At 36.1% G+C, this 21,942-nt stretch overlaps 1 protein-coding gene across 1 annotated transcript in view; it reads right to left on the minus strand.

Moving 5' to 3' along the window:
* Positions 1-32: 32 nt before the first annotated feature.
* Positions 33-21,942, minus strand: part of hps5 (HPS5 biogenesis of lysosomal organelles complex 2 subunit 2) — a 39,758-nt gene continuing 17,848 nt past the window's right edge. Inside the window, exons 7-23 of the mRNA XM_073831533.1 lie at positions 21,342-21,557; positions 21,156-21,227; positions 20,924-21,012; positions 18,788-18,966; positions 18,485-18,643; positions 16,673-16,829; positions 14,508-14,619; positions 13,950-14,096; positions 13,772-13,840; positions 11,299-11,858; positions 10,866-10,986; positions 9,863-10,012; positions 8,998-9,117; positions 7,360-7,473; positions 7,169-7,275; positions 5,469-5,811; positions 33-644 (exon numbers count right to left, since the gene is read on the minus strand). Of these exons, the coding sequence (XP_073687634.1) occupies positions 584-644; positions 5,469-5,811; positions 7,169-7,275; positions 7,360-7,473; positions 8,998-9,117; positions 9,863-10,012; positions 10,866-10,986; positions 11,299-11,858; positions 13,772-13,840; positions 13,950-14,096; positions 14,508-14,619; positions 16,673-16,829; positions 18,485-18,643; positions 18,788-18,966; positions 20,924-21,012; positions 21,156-21,227; positions 21,342-21,557 (2,776 nt within the window). The 3' untranslated portion in view covers positions 33-583. The remainder of the gene's footprint in view (positions 645-5,468; positions 5,812-7,168; positions 7,276-7,359; positions 7,474-8,997; positions 9,118-9,862; positions 10,013-10,865; positions 10,987-11,298; positions 11,859-13,771; positions 13,841-13,949; positions 14,097-14,507; positions 14,620-16,672; positions 16,830-18,484; positions 18,644-18,787; positions 18,967-20,923; positions 21,013-21,155; positions 21,228-21,341; positions 21,558-21,942) is intronic.

Below are 21,942 nucleotides of genomic sequence, written 5' to 3' on the forward strand. Positions count from 1 at the left end.
TTTCATATAAGGCAATTAAATAGATAAATATATATGCATTATATATAGTAATTTATTTTATATGTTTAGGTAATATACTGTATATCCTACATAGGTTCATGTGGTCTTAAAACCACATGAAAACACGTTGGGCATCATTAATGAACATGGAAGTGTAGATCGAAGCATTCTTACATAAATTGTTGCATTCAGTTCAATAGGATAATTTATGTACTAATGGAATCATGATGTAAAAAGGCTTGTTGTTAATACTGTGTCAGCACCTCAACTAAATAGGAAACAGAAATACTGAAAAACAGTTTAGACCAAGTCAAGTGATGCCCACGCAGCACTTTTACCATTTACTGCACAATACAGTCATAGTGCTGGTGCGAAAAACTACAAATTGGAATCTGCATTAGATTAACTAGAACGCATCACAATCTGAGATCAGCTGATCTGGAAACATTTTCTTCAGCAAAGCAGCTGATCCCAGAGCAGCTGTTTTAAAGAAACATGACCCAGACTACAGATAGTGGGCTGTAGTGTGTCTATACTGAGAGCAGCGCCAAGTCCTGAAGGCATATGTGGAGATCATGTGGTCTTAAGCGTGTTGAGACCACAGAAACCGATCACAGCGCTCCAACATGGTCTGAATCAGTGCTCTGAAATATCAGAGAGAAAACAAAGAATGAATGCATGAGGAGAGAAACTGTTAAACATTACCCATGTTTAGAATGAAATACAAGTATACTGCACAGTATATACCGTACCCTGCCTACTATTTATCAAAAGACATTGTTTTAAAAAAATACATAGTTGTAATGACACACTGGCTATTTTTTTCCTAAAATGACATGTTCGTAATGGAATACTACCATTCAAACTTACATTAAAAATACATATTCATATGGCAGAAATAGTAAAAGTAGTATGCTATACAACCAATATGTTTATAATAAATTGTACACTACCATACTACTCTTACCATTTCTCCAATATCTTTATAAAGCGGAAATAGTACTTGTACTTGAGTTGTATGCTAGTATGCTTTTCTGAATTTATCCAATATGTTTAGAATGGAATACTAGCCCACTTGGCAGTATATACAGTACACAGCATGCTATTTTTCAACAGCAATGTCTAAATTTGAAATAGCATACTACCATACTACTCTTACCCTTTCTCCTATACTGTGCGCTATATACTATAAATTGCCTAATAATTCTCAAAAAAATGACATATTCATACTTGAGTACTACCATTTTACTTGCTATATACTGTACACTCCCTAGTATTTTCCAAAAATAATGTCTAAAAAACAAAATCAAAACACCATACTACCATACTATTTCTCCCATATCTTTATAAAGCAGAAATAACAGGAGTTGTCTGCTAGTATGCTATTCTAAATTTAACCAATATGTTCAGAACTGCATACTAGCATTCTGGGCAGTAAATTTACACAGCATACTATTTTTAATGTAATACTAACATACTGGGCAGTATATACTTTAGACTGCCTTATTTTTTTTAAATGACACATTCGTAATGGAATACTAGAGTTCTGTTTGCTTTATACTGCACAGTACCTACTGTACATCGCCTACTGTTTTCCCAAAAATGTTTACATTCGAAATAGCATACTACCATATAGAAATAGTAAGACTTGCATGCTAGTATGCTATTCTGAATTCAACCAATATGTTTAGAATGGATTACTAGCCCACTTGGCAGTATATACAGTACACAGCATGCTATTTTTCAACAGCAATGTCTAAATTTGAAATAGCATACTACCATACTACTCTTACCCTTTCTCCTATACTGTGCGCTATATACTATAGATTGCCTAATAATTCTCAAAAATGACATATTCATAATTGAGTACTACCATTTTGCTTGCTATATACTGTACACTCCCTAGTATTTTCCAAAAATAATGTCTAAACAACAAAATCAAAACACCATACTACCATACTATGCTTACTATTTCTCCCATATCTTTATAAAGCAGAAATAACAGGAGTTCTGTGCTAGTATGCTATTCTAAATTTAACCAATATGTTCAGAACTGCATACTAGCATTCTGGGCATTAAATGAAGTACACTGCATACTATTTTTAATGTAATACTAACATACTGGGCAGTATATACTTTAGACTGCCTTATTTAAAAAAAAAAAAAAAGACATATTCGTAATTCTGTTTTTCCAAAAATGTTTACATTCGAAATAGCATACTACCATATAGAAATAGTAAGACTTGTATGCTAGTATGCTATTCTGAATTCAACCAATATGTTTAGAATGGATTACTAGCCCACTTGGCAGTATGTACAGTACACAGCATGCTATTTTTCAACAGCAATGTCTAAATTTGAAATAGCATACTACCATACTACTCTCACCCTTTCTCCTATACTGTGCGCTATATACTATAGATTGCCTAATAATTCTCAAAAATGACATATTCATAATTGAGTACTACCATTTTGCTTGCTATATACTGTACACTCCCTAGTATTTTCCAAAAATAATGTCTAAAAAACAAAATCAAAACACCATACTACCATACTATGCTTACTATTTCTCCCATATCTTTATAAAGCAGAAATAACAGTTCTGTGCTAGTATGCTATTCTAAATTTAACCAATATGTTCAGAACTGCATACTAGCATTCTGGGCAGTAAATGAAGTACACTGCATACTATTTTTAATGTAATACTAACATACTGGGCAGTATATACTTTAGACTGCCTTATTTAAAGAAAAAAAAAAATGACATATTCGTAATTCTGTTTTTCCAAAAATGTTTACATTCGAAATAGCATACTACCATATAGAAATAGTAAGACTTGTATGCTAGTATGCTATTCTGAATTCAACCAATATGTTTGGATTACTAGCCCACTTGGCAGTATATACAGTACACAGCATGCTATTTTTCAACAGCAGTGTCTACATTTGAAATAGCATACTACCATACTACTCTTACCCTTTCTCCTATACTGTGCACTATATACTATAGATTGCCTAATAATTTTCAAAAATGACATGTTTATAATTGAGTATTAAAAAACAAAATCGAAACAGCATACTACCATACTATTCTTACTATTTCTCCCATATCTTTATAAAGCAGAAATAACAGGAGTTGTGTGCTAGTATGCTATTCTAAATTTAACCAATATGTTCAGAACTGCATACTAGCATTCTGGGCAGTAAATGATGTACACAGCATACTATTTTTAATGTAATACTAACATACTGGGCAGCATATACTTTAGACTGCCTTATTTTTTTTAAATTACACATTCGTAATACTAGAGTTCTGTTTGCTTTATACCGCACAGTACCTACTATTCTATAAAATAATGTCTAAATCTGAAATAGCAGGCTATTATATTACTCTTACTATTTCTCCTATATCATAATATGGTAGAAATAGTAATCTTACCTACCTAGTATATACTGCAAAATGTCTACTATTTTCCAAAGAACAATTAGATCGGAATGGAATATTAACATACGGTGCATACTGTACTTACTGTACACTGACTACCATTTTTAAAGCATACTTCTATACTACTTTATTTATTGTCACATGACAGAATACTAAAAACTAAATGTCATATGCTAGCATGCTATTCCAAATTCAATTCATGTTCATAATGGAATACTTCCATTTTGATTGCTGTGCAATATACACTGTCTAGTATTTTCCAAAAAACAATTAGATTGAAATGGAATATAAGCATCCTGTGCAGCAGAGCCTTTGAGAAACAGAGTTGCGACACTCCCATAGGCTTCCACAGGAACTGAGGAATGTGGAAGTAAAGCGTGTCATGGAGCGGCCAATAGTTCCAGCATTGAAGCCCATTCATTTCAGCGCTTCTCAAGCACAGTCGCTGGTAAATTGAAGAAATTACTGCATTATTTTTTTTACATTTTAACGCATCAGTTGACCTCTCGGAAAACTGGCCAGTAGTGGTATTTTATGAAGCGTGTTATAGTTAATGTTTATCGTTAGATAATAAACAGTTATACTGTAATTGCAGTTAGATAACGTGAGAAACACCGTAATAGCGACCATAACCAGATACTAGTTGTCATATTTTTACGTTTTTAGTCTTTCTGCAATCTTTCTCTCCCTGTAGGAGGTTGAATGAGTTTCAGTAAAGACTGCATTCAAGCAAAAAAATAAAAATGTATGCTGAAAGCAATTGGTTGCCTTGTGTTTTTTTTAAACACTATTTTCATCTTTTCTATTATGTTAAATGCCATATTTGCTCGCCTTTTATAATATTCACTTATGTTGTATATTTGAATATCATAAAATAACATATCTAGCTGAACCGACTTTAACATTAAATCGTAACAAACAAAAAAATGAGTGTTTGGTCATGCCCAAATACACATTCAAATGTATTTAACCTAAAATAACACACTGACTGTAATATAAATACTATATTAGAAAATGTTATCTTTTAAATGGTCAGGATCATTATTGCACATATTATTTAGCACAAAAAACTCCTCAAAATATTAACTAAATAGAAGTGAACTACATATTACAATTATTTAATTGAATAAAAGCTACACTTAAGGTGTTTGGTCACATTTGAGTGCCAAAGAGTATGAGAACATATTAATTATCGCTGCGTCCGAAATCGCATACTTCCCTACTATATAAAATGCAAAAAACAGTATGTGAGGTGAGTAGTATGTCCGAATTCATAGTATTCGAAATAAGTAGGCGAGAAGTACCCGGATGACCTACTGCTTCCGGCCGAATTCTGCAGTACGCATACCATGGACACTTCAGGCTCCAGGACAGGAGTCATCATATTCGAAAAATGGCGGAAAGTGGAGACGCGGCGGATGTAGTACGTCCGAATTCCATTCGTACTACCCACATTCATACTATATAGAACGTACTTTTTTAATGGTCGGGAAGTATGGTCAAATTTAAATGTAGTACCTACTGAAGCAGTATGCGATTTCGGACGCAGCAAATGTCTCTTTATCACTCCCCAGAATAAAATGCGATTGTAAAGCGTATTCAGAGTAGTTATCAATACACAATCAATGCACATTATGTGTTAATAATTACTCGAAATTGCTGCAAATATAGTAAAACTGCTGTCTATCCTACTTAAACCCATTCAAACACATTGACAGCGTGGAGTTGTTTGGAACTATTTAGAGCTCCTTGAACCAAGTGACTCTGTTTCTTAACGGCTCTGCTGTGCAGTAAATACTGTTCACTGCCTAATGTTTACATTCAAAATAGCATACTGCTATATTTCCCTTATTATTTATTCCTTATCTTCACATGGACATCTCCACATTTTTCACATGATAATTTAACTAATATGTTTGGAATATAATTTTTTCTTACCTTTATGTTTTAAAAACAGTAAGTTTGGCATGGAATACTAGCATACTGCTTACTAAAAAGCACACTGCTATTTTCCCTACTCTCACCTTTGCCGCTTCTCAGCCATACGAAGCAGCTCGCAGACCAGCGTGGAGCGTGAGCTGAGATCCACCTGTATCCCATGCTCCTGGAGGGTCGTCAAGGCCCGATCCGGCCCGAAGACCCGCACCAGACGTAGAATGATGTTCTCCGGGCTGACGCGAATGCTCCAATCAGTCGAACCGTCTGATAGGTCGGGAGAACTATCGCTCGTACCATTAGTGTCATCCGAACAGGATCCATTGGGGCTGCTGGTTAAGGCTAAAGTGGGCGGGGCTTCAACAGTTGAACTGATTTGCTGGGAGAGCTGGAGAAGCAACACCCACTCATCAAAAGACTGAGGTACAATACCTGCAGAAAGACAAAGAGAGAGATTATAAACATGAAATAACTCCATAGGCCTTCCAGTCCAAGTAGGGGGTTCTTGGTTAAAGGGATAGTTCACCCAAAAATGAAAATTTGATGTTTATCTGCTTACCCCCAGGGCATCCAAGATGTAGGTGACTTTGTTTCTTCAGGAGAACACAAACAAAGATTTTTAAAGGTGCCATAGAATGCATTGAGAGAATATTTTAAATTGTTCTCTGTTATCTACATAGAAGGTATATGGCATAGGAAAGGGCAAAAAATGTCCAGAAATGGTTTTACAGGTGCATTTACAACCCTAGGATTTGTCCCTTGAATGAAATGCTCTGTTATTGCCTTATTTGGAAGCTTCATGAATATTAATGAGCTCTGCTTTGATTGGCTGTTTCACAGAGCTGCTCATCTCAATAGCTGGCACATTAACAAAAATAAATATTTAATTAGGAGCTCTCGCCGCTCTTAATATGTGGTTTGTTGAATCTGCCGTTTTGAATCGCCGACATTTTAGTCTCATTACATTACTGTGATCCATGTGCTCTGTGTAACATTATAATGCAGAGGCCAGAGGGAGTGCTTACGTTACTTACCACACGCGTTCAGCTGCCTGTCAGTGATACTCGGGATCTGTAAATCATTCACCATCATCAGCGCTGTCATCTCTCTGTTTATGTGGTAAGTGAAATTGTTTGTACTGCAATGTAACAGGCTAGCGCTAACATTAAGCTAACCATGTCTCTTCAGTGGCTTGCCTTGTTTTACTGATGTACTGACGTTACCGATGATTGGGCGATGCAAATGTTGGAGGCATAACTATTAACGATCCCAGGGCTGTTGCGTAACAGTCGATGTTATGTTGGAATTGACCTATTTTTCAGTGGTCTTTTGCAAACACTAGATTTATATAAGAAGGAGGAAACGATGGTGTTTGAGACTCATGGTATGTCATGTCCATGTACTGAACTGTTATTATTTAACTATGCCACGCTAAACACAGTTTTCCATTCTATGGCACCTTTAACAGTTTTTCAGGTAAAAAAATTATATAAATACTGTTTATTTTCTCACAAAAAACGATTGTTTCGTGTCTTAGGACATCAATGTATCGTCACGAGCCGCAGGGTGTAATTTGGATTTGTCTGTGCATGTTTTTTTTTACTTTTAAAGGTTTGGTGCCCATCCACTGCCATTATTTGACTGCACCGGTTTGAGTTAAAAATCTTTGTTTGTGTTCTCCTGAAGAAACAAAGTCACCTATATCTTGGATGCCCTGGGGGAGATAAACATCAAATTTTCATTTTTGGGTGAACTATCCCTTTAAAATGAGCAAATTATGAGTTTATACCATCATCCCCCTCTAGTAGTGTCATGTCGTCCAGTCTGCAGATGGCACTGAAAGCCTCGGGCCGCCGCTGCAGCTCTCTGCACAGGTACAGGTAACCCATCCAATACCTGAGAGACAAATAACATAGTCACAGTATGCACAACTACACATTATGATTCAATTCCATTCATTCTAATTGTACACTCACTCACCCATGAGTTCTGCACATCTCCAGCATCTTCTGCTTGGAGGCCAGATCGGCAGGCAGACGGATCAACAGAGACAGTAGACGCCCATAACCCCAGCTGAAGAAATGAGAGTGCCACCTACAGCACAGGAGACATTACAATCGCTTTAAGCTTGACAATAATTATTTCAAGGCTCTACAGTGTGACCATTTTCACTCGCATTTGCGACTATGAAAAATATTCAGGAAACACAATCAGCATATTTGTGCTTGTGCTCAGGGGAGCTTCAAAGGTTTCAATGTATTTTTGAAAAGTTGAGTAATGTATCACAGACATATCTAGTCAAAATGTAGAGAAAGTGTAAATAAGAGATTGATTGTGCAGTATAGAGAGCTTCGTTGATTATAATAGAGCTTTGTGAGATCGCGAACCAAGATGAGTGACAGCTTTTAATAATTTTTAAGGGAGTTTGTAAATGAGATATTGATTTAATACAACAATTTGATAAACAAGAAGTTATTATTAAGTGACTTACATTGTCTGACTAGAACGCTTTTGCCTGATTTTGCTCTATTTCGTTGTCAAAAGTAGTCTGAAACAAGTCACAACTGAGCTGCTGCACATCTCCATTCAAACGAATCTAGTGAAATGATTCAATTTCCCATTCATAAAGACAGTCACTTGCTTTATTTCTGAATGAACCCGCTGTTCGAACGAATCAAATGAATGATATGATTCAGTAATTAAATCAATGTCTTGTCGCCACCTGCTGGCAGATCTTTTCAGTTATTTAAATCATTTAATTATTCTGTATTCAAAATTGTATATTTAAAACATTAATCTTAACATGAATTTGATTGCACTCATGACCACCTCTGAGCCTCATTAAACATATGAAAAGGTAAAAACAAAGGTAAAAAAACAAATTTCTCAAAACAAAAATCACTTTAAGGAGTCAAATATCACCTTGTAATGGGAAGGCTAATTTTTTTTATCAGATTTTTTGATTATTGTTTAGAATGTGCTCCTGAAATTTTGACTGTGCTCCTAAGTTTTTTAAGTTTTAAAAATGAAAATGATTTATTTCAATTGTATAGAGTATTATATATATATACTCTAAATATATACACACACATACATTTATATATTAATTATATAATAATATATCGCCTTAATATAATAATTTCTTAACTCAAAATAAAATATTAATAAACCTATCTCTGATAATCCTGGGTTACTATGGTCACGTAGGTTTGTTTATGCATTAAACTCGTGTTTATGCCACTGCTGTGTGTTCCTCGAACCAGAATTTATTTATGGCATCAATTAAGTCAGACTTTGTAGTTGGTTTTGCTACTTTTCGAATATAATCTATCAGAGCATTCCACACCATGGATGAACTTGCTTCTTGCATGCGCTTCGCTTTGAAATGTGTAGCGAAAACAGACTTGAAAAAGGGATTAAGCCATATTGTGCTTTCGGTTTTAGTTTGTTTGACAGATACTGTGTCAAAGCATAATGGCCCAAAACACAACTAAAGACCTTTATGTTAGAATAAGAAGTTTAAATATATTTTAAAAACTACACTTTTTGCCTGGAAGATCTACCGTTTCATACTGTGATACCACGATAGCATTGGTTGCTTAAAAAAAATTTGTGTACCTGGGCTGTCCGTCAGCAGTGAGTGTGTCATCCTTCTGTGGGGCATCATGGGCTAGCGCCAGTTCCAACCAATCCTGTCGCAGAGTTTCTGGCTGGAGAAGAGAGCCCAAGAAAGACAACCTGGGCGGATGACAAAACAAGTTTATTTTTCTGTGTTCAAAAACAAGAATCCAACATCGCAGTGTGTAAACGGCTCATTTATTAAAGGAGTAGTTCACTTTCAGAACAAGAATTTACAGATAATGTCTTTTTTCCTCAGTCGTAAAAAAAATAGTGTTTTTGGAGGTAAACATTTCAGGATTTCTCTCCATATAATGGACTTCAATGATGCCCCTGAGTTTGAACTTCCAAAATGCAGTTTAAATGCAGCTTCAAAGGGCTCTAAATGATTCCAACCAAGGATCTAGCAAAACGATTGGTTATTTTCTGAAAAACATTTACAACTTATATACTTTTTAATCTCAAATGCTCATCTTGCTGAGCTAGACAAGACAAGCATTTAAGGGTTAAAAAGTATATAAATTATTATTATTATTATTTTTTTTTTTAGAAAATAACCCATCATTTTGCTAGATAAAACCCTTTTTTCTCGGCTATGATTGTTTAGAGCCCTTTGAAGCTGCATTTTGGAAGTTCAAACTCAGGGGCACCATAAAAGTCTATTACATGGATAGAAATCCTGAAATGTTTTACTCAAAAAACAATTTCTTTACGAGTGAAGAAAGAAAGACATGAACATCTTGGATGACAAGGGGGTGAGTACATTATCTGTACATTTTTGTTCTGAAAGTGAACTACTCCTTTAAAGTAACTATGAACAATGAACAAACATCATAAAACACTGAATAATAAAATGCAGATGTACCGCTGCTGCTCAGCTCGTGATTGAACCAGATTGTCCAGGTAAGGCAGGAAGTGGCTGGGTAAAGCCATAGCCATGATGTCAGACGGGAGGATTGTGGGATAGAACTGCGGGTAAGCACGGACAGCCACCTCTCCGTGTTTATCATAAAGCCTGTAGAAAAAAAAAAAAAAAAAAAAAGGCATTTTATATAAATTCACATCTCTGCAGGTGGCCATATTGACATACATCCCCCTTTCAGAATCTGCAAAATGTTAATTATTTTACCAAAATAAGAGGGATCATACAAACTGCATGTTGTTTATTTAGTACTGACCTCAATAAGATATTTCACATAAAATATGTTTACATATAGTCCACAAGAGAAAATAATAGTTGGATTTATAAAACTGACAAGCTTCAAAAGTTTACATCTCCTTAATTGTTAATACTGTGTTGTTACCTGAATGATCCACAGCTGTGTTTTTTTGTTTAGTCATAGTTGTTCATGAGTCCCTTGTTTGTCCTGAGCAGAAAAATTCTTCGGGTCCCACAAATTCTGTTTTTTCAGCATTTTTGTGTATTTGAACCCTTTCCAACTATGACTGTATGATTTTGAGATTCATCTTTTCACACTGAGGACAACTGACTCATACAACTATTACAGAAGCTTCAAAGACTCACTGATGCTCCAGAAGGAAAAAAACTGAAAACTTTTTGAATCTGAAGACCAGGGTAAATTTAACTTATTTTGTCTTCTGGGAAACATGCAAGTATCTTCAGTAGCCTCTGAAGGGCAGTACTAAATGAAAAAATATGATATTTAGGCAAAATAAGAAAATCATCCTTTTCAAAAGTTTTCACCCCTTGGCTCTTAATGCATGTTTTTCTTTCTGGAGCATCAGTGAGCGCTTGAACTATAGAATAGTTGTATATGAGGCGCTCAGATTGCAGATTCTAAAGGGGGATGTAAACTTTTGACCTCAACTGTAGATACGAAGCATGTGTGTGTATGATGTAAACTTACCTGTACAGGTGTGAGAGGAGCAGAGGTGCGTTCCACGGCTGAAGTTCTCTCAGACTGCGCAGAGACTTCAGCAGGTCGCCCTTCTGAATCACCTCCACCACCTTACTAGCCTGAGTGAACTCTACAACACACCGCAGTATGTTAGGAGAATTAATATTAACAGAATTGCACTAAAACAGGTTAATAACACAGAATTTTTTTCAAAACAGAACTAAAATGAACTAATTAGTCAGGTATTAAGACTTGTATGGCTTAATATAACATAATGTCATGGGTTTTCTATATTATATTTCAGTATTAATACCCGCGGTAATTCTAGTTTCAGCTTTAGTTAACTCATAACTACGAATTGCCAACTGGTAAATACAAACTTCCCAGAAGGACTTGAATGCACCAGTTACTACAGTTAATACACATTTATGTGAAAACCTACCCAGCATGCCAGCAATATACGCCTTCATCACCTCGCGGTGCTCTCTGTATCGCAGCATACACATCTTCCTCACTCTGTCCTGGTCCAACAGGAAGAAGTACCTCCTCAGGAAAACACACACGCTTTCGACGCCTCCTCTACCGGGGCAGCCCATCTCCAGATAAAGACAGACCAGCTGCGAGAGCTCAGCCTGGAGGTCAGGAGGCAGAGGTTTGGGAGAAAACAGCTGTATAAGTTCGACATGGTTTGCGAGAGGTGGGAAAGCTGCTCTGACTGGGGCGGTGGAACAAGGGATGCTCTCTCCAAGGTCCTCTTCTTCAGTGAGGGTTGCGGATTCATCCAGGTTAGCAGAGTAGATATCTGGCTGGACCACGACGCAACAGGACATCGATGAAACGAGCTCTTCCTCCTCCAGGGTCTTCTCCTCTTGAGTTGTTATTTCTGTAGTTCTGGTGGGGTCCTCTGGGCCCAGGACCCTCTCCAGAACCGGGGCCCACTCTTGAAGTACATTGCTGAGACAGACAGGGTCCAGTAAAACCATGGGGTCCTGGATTTGAGAGCTGCAGAAAAACACAAATCAACTTTAATTACAGTCCAGTGCGCAGGAAAAGCAACTACAGTGACTGGGTAGTATTTTCAAGCAGTATGACATGCTAAGAGCTATTTGAAAAGAGACCAAATTTAAATATATGTACTTTGTTGTAACCTTTTCCTGTTCATTATTAAAGCCTTCAGTGTGACAAACACAACAAAATGGTGAATAATAAATACATAACTACTCTTTTGAATTAATGTACACTATCTGTCAAAAGTTTCTGAACAGCAAGATGTTTTTTTAAGAAGTCTCTTCTGCTCACCAAGCCTGCATTTATTTGATCCAAAATGCAGCAAAAGCTGTAATATTGTGAAATATTTTACTATTTAAATTAACTGCTTTTCATTTGAATATATTTTAAAATGTAATTTACTCCTGTGATCAAAGCTATATTTTCTGCAATTTCAGCAATATTACTTAAAGCGATGGTTCGGAGTAGATTTTGTTCACCTTAGTCGAACATTGACGGAGATAGCCGAGCTTGTCGAATGGCTTGCTACAGCCGTACATGGTGCATGTGATGTATCTCGTAAATTGCACCACTAAACTTGCAAGTAATCTTACCAAACTTCTACAGTAGTGTAAATAGGGTATGTAGTTCACAAAACGCTGCATTGGAAAATTTGTAAGTCCACCATGAATGTATTAAAAACAACTGTTGCTCGATCCCTACTAGTCTCAAGTGACATCGACGTGTCGCCATTTTGGATTTTTGAGACTAGTAGGGATCGAGCAACAGTTGTTTTTAATGCCACATGATCCCTCAAATATCCGAATATGCTGATTTGCTTCAAGACACATTTATTATTTTATTATCAATATGTAAAACAATTGAGTACATTTTTTCAGGATTCTTTGATGAATAGAAAGATCTAAAGAACAGCATTTATCTTAAAAAAAGCTTTTGTAACATTATACACTATACCATTCAAAAGCTTGTATTCATTATACATTTTTTTAGAAAGAAATGACAGAAATTAATACTTTCATTTAGCAAGAATGAATTAAATTAATCAAAAGTGACATTTATAATGTTACAAGATTTTTATTTCAGATAAACTCTGTTCTTCTGAACTTCTGAAAAAAAATTCTACTATTTTTAACAATAATAATAAGGTTTGTTGAGCAGCAAATCAGAATATTAAAATGATTTCTGAAGAATTGTGTGACATGTCATGATGCAAATATATTCATATAGAAATTAACTATTTTAAATTAAAAATATATTTCAAAAATGTATTGTTTTTGCTGTACTTTGGATCAAATAAATGCAGGCTTAGTGAGCAGAAGAGACTTCTTTAAAAAAAAAAACAAAAAAAACATTACAAATCTTACTGTTCAAAAACTTAGGACTGGTACTGTATTTTAACATAAATTCTTAAGGTAAAAAAAAGGGTTATTGACTAAACTACCATTTAAAAGTTTAAGCTTGGCAAGATTGGTAAGAAATGTTTCTGGAAAATTGCTCTAATGCTCACCAATCCTGCATTTATTTAATCATAAGCACAGTAAAAGCAATAATATTGTGAAATATTATTACAATTCAAAACACCAGTTTTCTTTTTTAATATATTTTAAAATGTAATTTATTTCTGTGATGCAAAGCTGAATTTTCAGCATCATTACTCCAGTCTTCAGTGTCACATGATCCTTTAGAAATCATTCTAAAATGCCGATTTGCTGCTCAAGAAACATTTATTAATAACATCAATGCTTTGTAACACTACAAATGTCTTTACTGTCACTTTTGATCAATTTTATGCATAATTTCTGAATAAAAAGTATTAATTACTTAAACCTTTGAACGGTAGTGTATACTGATAACAAAAAAGCAGCTTTTGGACAAAACAATAGGAAGCTTCGCTACTCTAAACTCACATGGCTTTCTTTGTGGCGGCTCTCAACTCCTGCAGCTCAGACTCTGCGCTGGACTGCTCAGCGTTCAATCTTAAAAAGAAATGATCAAAAACTACAATTAAAACAATGTGAATACACAAAACACCAATAGCAGCAGTCAAAAACATCAGTAGGGAGTCAAAAAGTAAACCAGACTCACTCATGCTCGACTTCTTCTGGAAGAGGGGTCACCGTGGCCGTGACCTCCCCTTGAACCCCTTCCCTGAGGTCAGGCCGAGGCCACAGGTCAGCGTTCATCTGAAGCGTGTTGATCTTCTCCGTGGTCTTTTTCATAAAGCTCGAGACACTGAGATACACACATTCACAAAAAAACTAAACAAAAAACACTTGAGATCAAGATCGGCAACGATAGCCCGAAATATAAGGAAATAAAAGCCGCTGATTTTGCATAAAGAAAACAAGGAGCAGAAATAACTGGCGACCTTACCAATCACATGCAACAGCTTAAAATGAGACAATGAGACAAAGATATTTGATGACACTACGATGAAACAGGAAGCTACAGTTTTAAAAATAACCTGGGTATCAGCAGCTGCATTTTAATGTGTTAAGATAAGTTTGACTCTTCAGGGGAGTTTTACTTCCTTGTGATCCAGCCTATCAGAGCAAAGCAGACTGGGTCTGGTGTGAAATTTAAGAGGAAGTGAAATTATCACACTTTTTAGGGACAGCTCTATGAGAGTGTGTGTGTGTGTACCTGTCTCGAACAGCCTGCAGGGCCACTCGGGGGGGTTTTGAGCGGAAAGGCAGCGGCAGAAACTGCAAGCTGAGGTCTGACCTGTCGCCCTCTCCACGCACAGACTGAGAGTCTTCAGGATAGCAAAAGGAAAAGACGAAATGATAAAGGGATGATTGGAAAGAGACAGAGAATTAAGTCAGAAGATGTGGGACAATTAAGCCAAAGCACAGAATAAAGCAGATAATATTGACAACCAGAACACCAGATAAATGATTAAACTACGGCTCGTTGATGTTTTTAGTGCATTTTATTGCATGATATTTGACATACAACACACTGAGATACAATTATTACTATAAAACTATACAATAAAAAAAAAAATCACAATATTTAAAATGATAAATTAGATTTTTTTTTGTCATATGCTTTGCGCAGAATTTTTGCTTTTGAAATTAAAATCGGAACTAAACTTATTTACTATCTTTATACATGTCCCTAGTCTTAGTGTGAACAATTTGAGCATTGTATGTTTGGCTGATGCTTCTTAATTTGTTCCAGTGAATCAAATTAAGTCCCTGTTTACAATGGTTTTTCTCCTGATTTACTCTGAAAAATGTCAAATTAGTAAAATGGGTCATTACACTTTCTGTGTAGTTTTATATGCCAAATAATTGTATGTGTTGAAGAAAATCTTTCTTATGGGAGGTTGTTTTCAACACAAGATAAAAAAAAAAAAAAATTAAGTAATTGCAACTTTTTATCTCACAATTCTGCAAATTTATAAATCACAATTGTGAGTTTGCGAATTAACAAATCTGAAAAAAGTCTGAATTGATAAGTTTATATCTATATACAGTTTCAGTCAAAAGATTACATATACCTTTCAGAATCTGCTAAATGTTAATTATTTTATTAAAATAAGTGGGATCATACAAAATGCATATTATTGTTTATTTAGTACTGACCTGAATTAGATAATTCACATAAAAGACGTTCACATATAGTCCACAAAAGAAAATAATAGTTGAATTTATAAAAATTACCCTGTTCAAAAGTTTACATCCCCTTGATTCTTAATACTGTGTTGTTACCGGAATGATCCACAGCTGGGGGTTTTTTTGTTTAGTGATAGTTTTTCATGAGTCCCTTGTTTGTCCTGAACAGTTAAACTGCCCGCTGTTTGGAAAAATACTTCAGGTTTTTCAGCATTTTTGTGTATTTGAAACCCTTTCCAAGAATGACTGTATGATTTTGAGATCCATTCTTTTTTTCGCACTGAGGACAACTGAGGGACTCATAAGCAACTTTTACACAAGGCTAAAACAATCACTGTTGCACCGGAATGAATACATTGCATTACATGATGCAAATAAGCCTGAATCTGAATTGAACTGAATCTAAAGATCAGGGTAAATGTAACTTATTTTGTCTTCTTGGAAACATATATCTTCTGTAGCCTCTGAAGGGCAGTACTTAATAAAAAAACCAAAAACATGATATTTAGGAAAAATAAGAAAAATGTACACTTCCTCATTCTGTTCAAAAGTTTACACCCCTGGCTCTTATTGCATTGTTTCTTTCTGGAGCATCAGTGAGTGTTAGGGTCTCTCAGTTGTCCTCAGTGTGAAAAGATGGATCTCAAAACCATACAGTCATTTTGGAAAGGGTTTAATTACACAAAAATGCTGAAAAACCAAAGAATTTGTGGGGCCTGAGGGATTTTTCTGAAGAACAGCAGCCAGTTTAGTTGTTCAGGACAAACAAGGGGCTCATGAACAACTATCGCTAAACAAAAAACACAGCTGTGGATCATTCAGATAACACAGTATTAACAATCAAATGTATGGAAACTTTTAAACAGGGTCATTATTATAAATACAATCCCTCTTATTTTGGTAAAATAAGTCACATTCTGCAGATTCTGCAAGGTTTATGTGGACTTTTGACTTGAACTGTCCATATCCGAGTTTCAATCTCGTAATTCTGCAAAAAACGGTGAGATTTTTTTTTTTTAGCCCATGGCATAAACAAGGTTCCATACTTTCTGATCAATAATGAACTGTGAGTGCAGTACTTCCTGTATCAGTACACATGATTCCCACTGAGAGGGCCAGAACCTGCTAACTCGCTTTTAGGTTTGAAATCTATCTTTCCATTTCTCTGCGACTCTCTCTCAGTCTCACCATTCTCTGCCTGCTCCTCCTCTGTAAAACTGAACTCCTTCAGCCGCTCCTCCTCGAGCATCGATTGGTTGGTGAGGGAGTTGGCATCATCGTCTGATTGGCTGCCTCTTCGGCTGATGACGCGGTAGATGCCGCAGTCCAAAACGTTGAAGCTCTCCTGTGCACAACAGGAAGAGTCAATTTTATTTTGAAAACGTGCATCTGTATATACTGCCCTACAAAGGCAAAAGACCTTAACTCACTAGAGTGTGGAACTGAGAAAAATGACTTTAAAGATTTTTTGTTGTCCAGCCAAATTAATTATAGCTAGGAGGACACTGTAAATCTGCCAATTAGATGTTTTAATAATACAATTTATCTTCATAAAAAAATCTTGAGCTCAAACTTGACTTTTGACCCCTATTTTTAAGTTACTGTCCTCTGCCTTTGAATTGTATGCAAAAAGTGAGACGTCGTCCCAAGGCAAAGAGCAGTAACTTCCACACTATCAGTATTCAGTTGCTGATCACCATTAACAAAATCATTAGTAACAACTGTATAAAATCTATAGAGATCACGGCATTTATTTTGGTAAATACTTTGTGGTAAAGAGTATTTTTAATTGGTGTGCATTAACTAACAGGTCGACTGCAGATAGGTCACAGTGAATTACATTAATAAATACAAGATTTTCTAATGAGTAAAGATCTTCATATTACTAATGAATAAAAATATAGTATTTAATAAAATTTATTTAAAATGTATTTAATACTGCAAAGATATAACAAATCATGTACAAGTAATTAAGTGAACTTTGGAATCCAGTAGGTGGTGCTAAGTCACTGTTTTAAGTGAGACATTGAGTCATTTTTTTTAACACAGCAAATCGCTGTATTTATGAATGGCTAAATGAATCATTGAGTCATGATTTGTTCATAGCCACAGATTCATTCACAAAAATAGCCGAACTTATAGGAAGTTGATTGATGTGAACGCCAGCAGACAGGAATAATGCCTCAGAATTCTTGTGGATTGTTGTGGATTAAACATCTCTGATGACATTCACTGCCATGGATTTTATTTGGTTACAAGAAAAGGTAGGATATGGCTTTAATTGTGAAGTTCACTGATTTTATGTGATCATGCTACATGCTATGCTGTTACGGCATTCGTGTCGACTAACGTCAGTTGGTAGCTCTAGACTGTTGAATGAAAATGAATCATGAAAATAAAAACGTATTGCTGGCAATTTATCTAGTTTTTGCTTGTTTACAGTGCTTTATATGGTGCAGATTGGTATCATATAGTTGTGCTATAGGCAGCTAGCAAGCTAAGTGAAGTAGATTGCGATCTAATTCTTTTGAATGCATCTTTTGCATTATACAATTTCTTACCTTGAGCTTGATGTCTGCTTGATTAAAAACAACCACTCAACAATATCTTTTATTCAGGTATAGTGTGTGTCAGAAGTGCTTCAGTGACAGAGTTATGACAGTAACGTTAGACAAGCAACATCGTAACTTGAACGCGGCAAACTTTATTGAATGGTACGGTAGTACCATAACTTAATTAGAGCGTTTCAAAACAAAGCCAAAGAGCGCTAACATGTGTTACGGTTTTCTAACTTTGTTTCTCTAGGGCTTTTGGAAGTTACTGTTAAGACAACGCATTATTTTCTCGAAAAAACAATGAAACTGACTCAAGATACTTATCCACATGATAAAGGAGGTGTTGAATATTCTGAAAATATCAATAACTCATTTTCGACCAAAATCGAAGTTACGGTCTTTTGCCTTTGCACGGCAGTATATGCCTGTGTGTTTTTGGACTCACGTGTGAGGAAATGCTGCTCCTGCGGCTGCTGCAGGCAGAGTCCAGTGGCTCCAGTTTGCTGATCACTTCCTCCAGCTGACCAATCAGCTGCTGCTGGGAGGCAGAGTTTAGCTGAGCCTTGAGCTGCTCTAAGCGATCAATGGGGAGGGACTTTCTGGCCTAATGAGGAAATGCAAAAGCGAGACTATATTTGGAATAGAGTACTAATATAATATTTAATGCATACTGCCTTCTTAAAATAGTATGTAAATAGTATGAAGTATGCATACAAAATGTGTTTGTGATAATGTTTTTTATATGTACCCTGGATGTAATAATGGCGTGCTGAAACATGCAGCAGACAGTGGCTGCGAAATTCCAGTTCTCTCTCTTTATCAGACGCTCCACACAGCGCTCAGGTGACATCAGCGACAGGTGAGACAAACGTCCGTCACCATAAAGACAAAACAGCTCATTACGGAAAACTGAAATCTCCACCACATCTATACAGAGAAAAAGACACATACAGATACAGAGCTGTAATATCAGTAATCTCTTATAATATTTTTCGAAAATATGTAAAATGTACATTTTATTTTTATAGTTATTGTTACACTTTTATGCATGTGTGCGTATGTACAGTCAAGCCTGAAATTATTCATACTCCTGGCAAATCCTGACTTAAAGTTATTTTTATTCAACCAGCAAGTTTTTTTTTTTTTTTGTTTTTTTTTTACCGGAAAATGACACAGGCTTCTCCCAGAAGATAATAAGACGATGTACAAGAGGCATCATTGTGGAACTTTTTGTATTTTATTTACATTTAAACAAAAAGTGGCATGTCCAAAATCATTCATACCCCTCTCAATAATCAATAGAAAAGCCTTTATTGGCTATTACAGCATTCAAACGCTTCCTATAATTGCTGACTAGCTTTTTGCATGTCTCCACTGGTATTTTTGCCCATTCATCTTTAGCGATGAGCTCCGACTCTTTCAGGTTGGAGGGTCTCCTTGACATCACCCTGATCTTTAGCTCCCTCCACAGATTCTCAATTGGATTTAAGTCAGGACTCTGGCTGGGCCACTGCAAAACGTTAATGTTTTTGTCTGCTAACCATTTCTTCACCACTTTTGCTGTGTGTTTTGGGTCATTGTCGTGCTGAAAATTCCACTGGTGCCCAAGGACAAGTTTCTCTGCAGACTGCCTGATGTTGTTGTTGAGAATGTTGATGTATTGCTCATTTTTCATGGTGCTGTTTACTGTGATTAGGTTCCCTGGTCCACCGGCTGAAAAACACCCCCAAAACATTAGGTTCCCACCACCATGTTTGACAGTGGGGATGGTGTTCTTAGGGTTGAAGGCTTCTCCTTTTTTTACACCAAATATAGGCTACATCATTGTGGCCAAACAATTAAATTTTTGTTTAATCCCACCATAAAACAGAAGACCAGAAGTCTTTTTCTTTGCCCAGATGAGCATTTGCAAAGGCCAAGCGGGCTTTTGTGTGCCTTTTCTGGAGAAGTGGTGTCCTCCTTGGTCTGCGTTCATGGAACCCAGCGGTGTTCAGTGTCTGTTGGACTGTCTGCCTTGAGATGTTGCCACCAGCAGAGCCCAGATTCATCAGGATGGTCTTGGTGGTGATCCTTGGATTTTTTTTTTCCCTCTCTCACTATCCTCCTGGCCAGCAAAGGTGTCACTTTTGGCTTCCGACCACATCCTCTGAGATTTTTCACAGTGCGGAACGTCTTGTATTTTTTAATAATACTTTGCACTGTAGCCACTGGAACTTCAAAACATTTAGATATGGTCTTATAGCTCTTTCCTGACTTGTGAGCAGCCACAATGCGCAGCCGCAGGTCCTCAGTGAGCTCCTTTGTCTTAGCCATGACTGTCCACAAACCAACAGAAGAGAGCTTCTGTTTTTCACCTGTTGAGTTGATTAAAACAGCTGTTTCCAATGAATCAGGGTAATTAGGATGGTTTAGAACAGCTTGGACTATTTGGAATGGTATAGAACTTTGGATTTTCCCATAGACTGTGACAGTTTGCAAAGGGTATGAATCATTTTGGACATGCCACTTCTTGTTCAAATGTTCAAAAAAGCTGAGAAATATTTTTTCCACAATGATGCCTCTTGTACATTGTCTTATTATTTTTTGGGAGAAGCCTGTGTCATTTCCCAAAAAAAATTGCTGGTTGAATAAAATTAACTTTAAGTCCAGGGTATGAATAATTTAGGGCTTGACTGTTAGTATATAAACAATATAAAAATATAATAAAATATAAAACTAACTTTTATATATTATATATATTTTTATTATATACAAAATATTAAAACATTTTATATAGATAGCTATTAAACATATATATGCTAAAACACACACATATACATTTATTTTTGTGCAATGTGAAGTTTCATATTTAAGACCTCATACAAGTTAAACAATGACCTCTCACCTTTGACCTCTGTCCACAGCAGAACCTGGCCACTGTGAGGCGTGAAGATGTAGATGGCCGAATCCGTCCAGGTGAGAAGGTTTTGATCACTAAGAAACACAATTCTCAAGTCAAACATTAATCCTAAAAACCCTTTCTAAGACCTTATCGTCATAGTCATAATAGCAGATATGAAATTCTATGTCTTTACTAAAGGTCTTGAGTTGTTGATAATAGTACAGGGAGTGGTTACCCAAACTGAAGGAGTCTTGGGAAAGCCAGAGACTGCGGACTCGTCTGTGCAGGGTTAAAATGTGGCTCATTCCTGAACACAACATTAACAAATATATAGAGAAAATGGATGGAGATGCATAACCAAGAGGCACAAAAACAAACACTAATAAGGTCACAAATTAGTGTTAAACACACAAACACTCACTTGTAAGAGACGAGGGGCAGCGGTGGGCAGGCTAGCAGCTGTTTGAACTGGTGTGTGCTCAAGACCTCTCCACTGAAACTGGCCTCCCATATGCGGGAACCGGGCCGAGCGCAGTACAGAAGTGCCTGACCTCGCTGACCTGCCGGACCCTGCGAGAGAAAACATGCCCCAAACTCTCCATCTCGCTCTTTATTACCCACACGCCAGAATTTCTCCCTGAGAACGGAAGAGAGACAGGAACAGAGTGAATTTTCATCAGTTTCATTAGAATTTTCATTTTGGTTATCTTGTTTAATATGCATTTTAATCTAAATTATGGTCTGAGGACATCTGGGGACAATGTGATATCAATGTTTAGCAGGATGCTATCAAAAATGATATTCTAGTGTCATACACTACCAGTCAAACGTTTTTGAACAGTATGACGTTTAATGTTTTTTTAAAGACGTCTCTTCTGCTCACCAAGCCTACATTTATTTAATCCAAAATACAGCAAAAGCAGTAATATTGTGAAATATTTTTACTATTTAAAATAACTACTATTTATTAATATGAGTTACTAAATATATTTTAAAATGTAATTTATTCCTGAGATCAAAGC

Source organism: Garra rufa, chromosome 25 (assembly GCF_049309525.1).
Source record: "Garra rufa chromosome 25, GarRuf1.0, whole genome shotgun sequence".
Taxonomy (NCBI): Eukaryota; Metazoa; Chordata; class Actinopteri; order Cypriniformes; family Cyprinidae; genus Garra; species Garra rufa.